Below are 8666 nucleotides of genomic sequence, written 5' to 3' on the forward strand. Positions count from 1 at the left end.
CTGAGTATATGCAAAGTCCTTCATTATCTAGAATCATTCTCTCAAGAGGAGAAGATATCAATAATATCATCACAGATGCTTTTATTGAGCATATATTGAAACCACAACATTTATTTTTAAGGTAACAACCCACCTTCCATATCCTTAGATAGAGAGTACTGACTGTGAAAAGTCAAGAACTTTAGACTATGTGGCCACCTCTAGGATAAGTTTCACTTCACATGAAGACACGATTATTTACCTTTATGCATTTTATAAACAACATAGATGGTAAGTTTCAACTTCCCATTAGTTGCCTCAAACACACTGATAAAGATCCGAATTAAGGCGTGGTTTGATGGCAACTTCAAGAGGTTTCAACTTGGGCAACGCAAGGCCCAAACCTTCCTGCATATCAACTGGCTTGCCTTCAATTGTTGCCAAATCAAATCCCTGGAGTAGCCGAGCAACCGTTAAATGTACCAATGTTAACCCTGCAGTCATTCCAGGGCACGATCTTCTACCATAGCTAAATGGAATATACCCAAATTGTTGACCTTTATCATCAGTTTCAGCTTCAGTAGTCATAAACCTTTCTGGCTGAAACTCATTCGCATCTTGCCAGATACGTGGGTCTCGGTGCAGCTTCCATATGTTAACAATCAAACGCGTGCCCTTTGTGATATGATAACCACCGATGTTACAGTCTTCCAGGGCCTCACGGGGTCCTGTTACAGGACCTGGAGGATACAAGCGAAAAGTTTCTTTCACAACTGCTTGGAGGTATTTCAGGTTCTTGACATCCGACTCCTGAACCCACTTTTCTCTTCCGACTTGGTTGTCCAGCTCTTCTTGTACGGCCTTTAGAACTTTTGGATAGTTCAACAACAGGGAGAGTACCCACGTCATGGCCACAGAAGTGCTTTCTGCGCCAGTAAAGATTAGAATCTGCAAAAGAAAATTAATTAAAAGAAGGCATTTATATATATAGTAAAATTAAATTGATGTCACGCTAACTTACGAAAGATGTTGCCTTGATGATAGTATCACGCGTATGGCCAGACATTACAGCGTCTTCTGGGATTTTTGACAGCAACACGTCCATGAAGTCACGCTCAGCATTACTTTCGCCTTGTAATTTTCTCTGAATATGTTCTTCAAGCCAATTTCCGAGGACATGGTCGATTTCTTTAAAAGTTCTCTTCATTGAACCCACATGCCCTTGAAAATCCATCCATTCAAGCCATGGAATGACATCACCCGCAACAAAAACCCCAGACAGATATATTGCTTCTTTTATGGCTCTCTCAATACGCCAGGCCTCGCTACCTTGTTCACCATACTCTCTAGGTGAAAATCGCTTTCCAGCTATCAGCTTCAGGTTTACATTGAAAGTGAAGTGCTCAATCAAGTTACTCATATTCACCTCAACAGGATTGAATGAGTTCTTTGCACAAAGTAATTTCAAACCTTTAACCAATGTCTCAATCTCCGAGTGCCTTGCGTGCTTTAGCATTTCAAGTCGGTGACTCGAAAGAAGATCGGTGGTGGCTATTTTGCGAATCTCCCGCCAGTATGGTCCATAAGGGGCAAATGCAAAAATGGCGTTGTCATAGCCAATATGTCTCCCCACCGATATATTTGGCCGCGTAGCCAAAATTCTGTCATTTGTAGTGAAGCATTCTTTCACAAATTCCCAACTGCTCACAATCAAAGTTTGGTGCTTACCAAGCTTAAGTGAGTAGATGGGGCCACATTTATCAGCTATGGCTCCAAGTGTTTTACAAACTGGAACCGAGGCAGAGAGTAGAGGGAAGTGGCCTATGAGAGGCCACGCCCCATTTGGTTGAGGGACAGCCATCTTCTTGTTACACTTGTTTCTGTAATTTGCCTTAGCTCTCCATAAATGATAGAGAAGTAGCAGAGCTAACAGCTCTATAATTGATTGAGTGAAAGAGGAAAAATATTCCATGGTGGAGAGAGTGTGTTGTGGTAATCTGCATAACCTGCACTTCTATTTATAGTTGAGAGGACCTGCCAAAGCCTTAAAAAATATGTATTTAATTATTTTTTAAAAATAGTTTAATTCTGTTAAAACTTAAAACTTGTGGTGTGTGGCTTTCCGCTTGCCAGAGCCTTTGCTTGTACAGCCGCAACAAAAAGAAAATGCGCAGACCCTTTATACAGAGTAATTAAAATCTCACTCAACATTATACAACAACGATTACCGTACCTAAGAATTCTTTAGAGAACATTTATTTATTTATTTATTTATTTATTTATTTTTAAAGTTTTATGCAAAGTATAATATATATTTATTAATCTTAATAAGGTAAAACGTTATAAGTAATAATCACATGGGCAGGGTGGAGGGTGGCCTCATCAAATTAATGAATTATTGCATTAATGCATGTTATGTTAGGAATAGGTTGATAATAAATTCAATAATACTATACTTACAAAGGTTTTTATACAAAGTGAGGTGATAAAAAATGAATAGAAGAGTGAAATAAAAAGTCAAACTCCTTAAATTCACTATTCCATTTATTTTTTACCACATCGTTTTGTATGAAAATCTTTATAAAATTTATTTATATGTGTAATATTACTCAAATAAATTATAACCATAGATACTTAGACCTCGTGTTTCACATGTATCTCTCCTACTCTACTCATATTAATGTCAAGATCTAAGTTTGTCTCCTTCTTCTACATCATTATCATGGGCCTATGAAATTTTCCGTTAAATTCAAAATTTAAACTGTAGTTGAAAGATGAAACCATTAATTCAACAAATATCTCAAGCTGTCCGGAGAACAAGTTTTGCATTAGAAAAACAAAAAAACTGTAGCAAGAAAAGCCAACCGCCACCCATGTGTTCCACGACACGTTTAATATGAATTATCAGTCCTCTTCATAAACATTTCAGGTGATTAAGAGTATCATCCTTAAGGTTTGGGGTGTCAGATTTTGAATAAGAATGCCTAACAACATAAGTATTGTATTTTGAATTGTTAAAATATGAAACCATTATATGGTGGCGCATGACTTAATCCCATGCGCTGCCGTTTTGAGTGCTGATCCTTTTTCTTTTTTTAATCCTGGCCGTCACTTTGCATCAAAATCCAATGGCTGCCCTCCTCTCATTTAGAGCAACGGATAAAGCAGCCCATTCTCTATTTTGTGAACAATATTTTGGCTCTCATTCTTCGGGTATATTTTTTGCTCTTTTGCGATGTTCTTATTAAGTACTCCTTTGTGTAATTCTGTGGGCGCTTTTGTGAAGTCATGTCGTCAGGTTGTGTTTCCTTTAAGTTAATCGATGAGTTTAGATTTCTCTTAGGCTTTATAAGGATTGCCGTTTGTGGGTGTTTGTATACAATTGAGAGTGATTTGAGAGTTTTTTGTCAGTTTATAATTTGTAAAAACGTTCTTGATATGTCTGTGCCGTGTGGGCCTCAAGTGTTTTGGGCCTGTTCACTTGTCAAGCTTAATTCAAATCTTCAACCAGTACACCACATTATTGTTTGTCTTCAATTGCCCTTTACTAATTTGTTCGTATGATTGACTTACATTGTGATTTGGTCCCGTCACATCGCAACAAAACTATGCTATAGCCTCTCGGTTTCTAATCGTCTATCGTCAAGTTTGTGACTCTCTGCGAGATGCGTGGGACACTCATGAGTTGATTGTATTTCCAGCACTTCATCTTTCTCCGATTCGCGCCTCGTCAGTATCGTGACTGTTGTTCTTCAAAATTGCTCGTCTCCTCACGTCGTATGTTAATTTTCCTACAATTGTTCAGACTCAGATACTACAAAATTTTTGCTTTGTGTATATCAACAAATCAACATTAACCTGATGTTTATATTTTGTAAACCAATAGAAATGCATTAATTGAGATTCTGCAAACTTTTATTAGGAATAACACCCAAAGTAATGATTCTTGTTCATAACTAACGAACTAATAAGAAAATATATTAAATTTATGAAAGAGACTACGATCTAATTTTCTGTTTTTTACTTATATTACACAGTGCGGTAGAGTTACCCTCCCTTCAAAGGGTCCCTTAGAGGCTGGGACCTAGGGAAATAAGTTAGATGCTAACATTAGTTTAAAGAAGTATAATCTTGTAAGGTTCAAAAGCAACGGACAATCTACTAAAGCTATACACAAAACAACCAAATATCTGCGAAGCTTACAGGTAACAACCGTTTGGTGTCTTGTAGATACTCCAAATCCGGAACGCTCCAGTCAGTAAGCTATTTAGTGAGAGGTATTAAGAAGGAAGGGTTACCCATGGGGGAGTCTTAGGTCAGAGACTGAATTCTGCAGCATAGGTGTATACCTCTTTAAGAGCAAGAGCTGTGCGCAATCCAAATTGATTGTAGTGCGAGTTAAGACTTTTTTAATCAATAGTCATAGGATCTTTGGATTCCTACGTAGACTTTGATCCGCAATGGATAGTTCTGGTAAATAGTAAAGACCTTATTTACCCTTGAGTAGACTTTGAATCCACAATGGCAAAGCACTGGTAATAAAGAAAGCCTTGATTTCTTCTTTAGGAAATATCGAGAGTCAGAATTCCACAGTGAAATGCAAAATCTTGAATGATTAGGATACAATCCAAATAGGAAGTGATTATGAGGGCTTTAGTGGGACTCTGAAACCCTCCAGAAGTTATCATGGACCTATTCTGAGGCCCTAATCGGGCTAATAGTGATGCCCCATATGGAGAGAAGTTGGGCTAGACGATGGATCTGGCCCATGACTGACCTTCACCGATGGGACCAATCATAATTGGCTACACCTTGGGCCTAACACAGTATAATCACGTCGACGGTGGGCTAACAAGGCCTAGTTGATTTTTGGCCATACAATCGAGCAATTCCATAAATATTGCAAAACTCATTATGGCCGAATCAAGGGCCAATCCCAATATCGCAGCAAATTCTACCTAGCTTATATATATATATAATATATATATTATATATATATTATATTATATTAATATATATATATATATTATATATATATGAGATAGGAGAGAGAGAAGCTAGAGAGAGAAGGAGAGAGAAGAGAGAGAAGGAGCGAGAGAGAGAGAGAGGTAAAACATTTATATAGTCTAATTTAGAAACAACAATTTGGAAATTTAATATATGAGATTATAACTTACTAGAGTTAGTTACAAAAATTATTGATTTTTATGTCTTATTTTATAATTCAGGTTTGTAGTGACTTAAACTTTGTTAGGATTTCAACAGCGGTTGTCGATTGTGTGGTGTCCCTTCCTTACTACCCTAGCTTCGCTTTTTCATGACCCAGTTTTAATTCTAACACTTTCAACTTATCTACTCCTGTTGGAAACAATAAAAGATATGTCTAGGAACGCAGTAAATATAAATGTCCTTTCTGGAATTGTATGCAATGTGTGCTGGTTACCAGATGATGTGAAGCTACAAAATCCATTATTGTCAATTGTTTTTAGCACTACAAAATTAAGAACCCCCGACTGTCGATGACTTGCAAGTTATAATGAATTAGATGAGGATATCCAGAAGGTCTACAAAATGAGTGACCAGATTCGACAACTTCACTATACTAATCAGATGGATTTTAATGTGTTCGTCAATCAATCCAAATGAGCAATAAGTCATGTATGCTTTAAGAACTACCTAATAAAGTCATTATAACAATTGGACAGAGAGAAAAGTAAATAATCATAGGGATATATACGGAAATAAAAAAAGTTTAGTGCCAAAAAGCTCTAAACATTCTTGAGAAGTTGGAAATATTTTGGGTTCAACCATAAAATGTCAAGCTAGTGATTGATTACGCCCACATGTTACAAAGATGTGGTAACAACGTCTAAGCACAAATTGTTTTCCCCCACAACTTTAATAATATTTTATTTAGCATAGATATATATTGTTTGCAATATAGAATACTTATTATTATGGTGAAGGCAATTTTCTTACATTGGAAATAGAAAAATTATACTTTTGCAAATGTGAAGCTTATTCTTATTTTATAACTATCCAAATTATGACTTAAGGGTTATTCCTTATAGATATCATTACAAGGCATTAATTAGATATAAGGTGATCTCAAGTTCGAATCTAGGAGTCAATGAAGGGAAAGCAATCCTTGTTTCCGGTTGTAGGCTAATGCCAACCTGTGGAGGTTTAGTTTAGCTTAATTTGCAACCTAGTCCCAATATATGTGACGCTATTTATTTTGCATTGATCCAATTGCGTTTGAACACCATTGAAATGTCCACTTTCAAATTAGTCCATCCACACACGTAAAAAAAAATTCTATTTCTATTTTCTAATTTTTAATTTTTAAAACCCTCTAATTATCTCTTTTTTACATCAGAATCCCCCGAATGAAAACATTTCTCCTGTTTGTAATTGTAACTGCCCTATTCTGGCAATGACGGTCTACATCCTTTATATGCTTTCCAATTGATATCTATTATTTATATTTTAATGACACTGGTATTAGTTTCTATTAATGTAATATAAACATTTTTTTTTTTTGCCAAAAATTTCTATAAAAAAGACATAGTATATTGCATAAATTTGAATGGACATGAACAAACGTCCACTAGAATCAACGTGAGTTGTGAAGTCAAAAGCATTCAAATTAAATGAGAGAAATGAATCCAAAACAAACAGACTCACAAATAAAACTAAAAGGGCTCCACACTTGACTGCTTTACTTCGATTTTACCAACTAAAAAGGGTACAGACTTTACATCTTCATAAGTAAATCTTATATTCTCACTATAGTCAATGCCGGTTGCCACTTAGGGAATTAATATATTCTGTATTATTCGAGGCACTCCTGGTCCTGGCTAGGGCCGCCGCTGCTAACCTTGTTTAAATCATTACCTTCTTCCAAATTTTCAATCTATCTCATCTTGACAGGTAAACAGAGAAAGCAACATTAGATTGAGCATGAGTCACGGAATGGGTCACTTGAATAAAATCATGCTTCCATTACTGCATCACATCAACCTTCCCTCAACCACAAACCCCATGCTTCAACCTGTTCATACGTTCTTTCAATTCCCTCGTCCAAACTCAGTTTTCCCCTAAAAACCAATCTGGGTCTTTTCAAAACGAGCGGGCCTCTGTCGTTAACAGTTTGTACATGGGTACAGAGAGTTTGTACACTTGTTGGGCTATTTCAGAGAGTGGAACCCTCAGCTAGAGATCAAGCAATCTTACAAGCAACTTGTGACAAAAATCATCCTGATGTTGTCGCCCGCCTGAAAGATAGATAAACATCACGAAGAGTTATCAGGTACAAAATCGTACGAGACTTTTCCTAGCCCCATAGCAGAGTTTCTCGTATGATAAACAGTTGGCTTTGTCTTCAGAAGAGGTAACGTGCTTGATTTCCAACCACCTCTTACATTTAAAACCTATACTAGTTAATTGTTGATTTGGAATATTGGAATTGGAAGTTGAAAAATAGAGGCGGGCATGGCGTCTCACCTGACACGGCTGAGGAAAGATCATAGCAGATTCGAGGCCAACATGTCATGGGGAGCTAGAATGCGCGGAGAGATTACATCAAACTAGAAATTCCATCATGTTTACATATATTATATTGAGTAAATGGCGATCAACATTGAGCTTTGATTGTTCTGTTATATATTTATGGTTTTTTCATGGTTAAGTTGAAAAAATATCAAACATCACAAGGTTTGAATAATCAATCATACATTAGTTGATTGGTTCCGCTGCATGCAAAGAATTACGATCCATCCCACTTACTCACTAATATTATAATCCATATTACATCAGTTCACAAGGGTAGGATTGACTTGGGGACTTGTCCTTTCACGAAACCACGGGTATCCATAGTACTCATCTAAATTAATTAGCAAAATATTATTAATATCCTCCCCAAATTCCTTGTTATAAAAGACAAAATTAAAGATAAATGTTGTTATGCCATTGATTATTCCACAGTGTCTAAGTCTGTGTTTGTCATTTTTATCTTGTCATATCATTCTATCTGAAGTTTATTTTACTTGTAGTTTTCCAGTGTCATATTTATAAACAGCCTATTTTTTACCTGAATTAAGGGGGCTCATTCATACCCTTTTTGCAAACCGCACCCTATATATAGAGAAGGCAAAGAAAGCCATACAAACAACAGTGATGTACGATTTATATTAAGCATTCGAATTACTTAATTTTTTTTTTTTTTGGGTATTATTGTTTGATTTTTATTCAGCCAATGCGGATCCAACATCAGAACTGACAGGGTGTACACCTCCTATATATATTCTATTACAGATCCTAAGTACTTCTCATTGCCATAAAAAACTCATCACAAATGGTCTTTGCCACTAATAGTGTATTGTCCACCACCATACATTGATTTTCTATGGATAATTTCTTAAAGTATTCTAAATGCTGTCCTCTGTATATAATGTTCTTTAATATATAACTGAAATGTACTAATATTCAAATTTTATTTCTCACGTTAAACATTCAACACGTTAGGAAAAAGAAATGTAAGACAATAACATATTACCTTCAAATCGTTATTCATTTTCGTAATTTATAACAGAAAAGTCAAAATGGGTGGATGGGGCCTAATTCTAAAGATAAAATGCTGGCCAATGTTAATGGGTCTCCACTATTTCGGGGGCTTGGAGTGCTGC

The 8666-nt window shown here is 36.1% G+C and overlaps 1 protein-coding gene across 1 annotated transcript; it reads right to left on the reverse strand.

Moving 5' to 3' along the window:
* Window positions 1–7: 7 nt before the first annotated feature.
* On the reverse strand, window positions 8–1963 carry LOC116136030 (cytochrome P450 82G1-like). The gene is made up of 2 exons (XM_031421758.1): window positions 1001–1963; window positions 8–927 (listed from the first exon to the last, which is right to left on the reverse strand). The coding sequence occupies exons 1-2, from the start codon at window positions 1949–1951 to the stop codon at window positions 298–300; spliced, it is 1581 nt and encodes a 526-aa protein (XP_031277618.1). The 5' UTR covers window positions 1952–1963; the 3' UTR covers window positions 8–297.
* Between the last annotated feature and the right edge of the window lie 6703 nt (window positions 1964–8666).

This window comes from Pistacia vera, unplaced genomic scaffold (assembly GCF_008641045.1).
Source record: "Pistacia vera cultivar Batoury unplaced genomic scaffold, PisVer_v2 Contig306, whole genome shotgun sequence".
In the NCBI taxonomy this organism is placed as follows: Eukaryota; Viridiplantae; Streptophyta; class Magnoliopsida; order Sapindales; family Anacardiaceae; genus Pistacia; species Pistacia vera.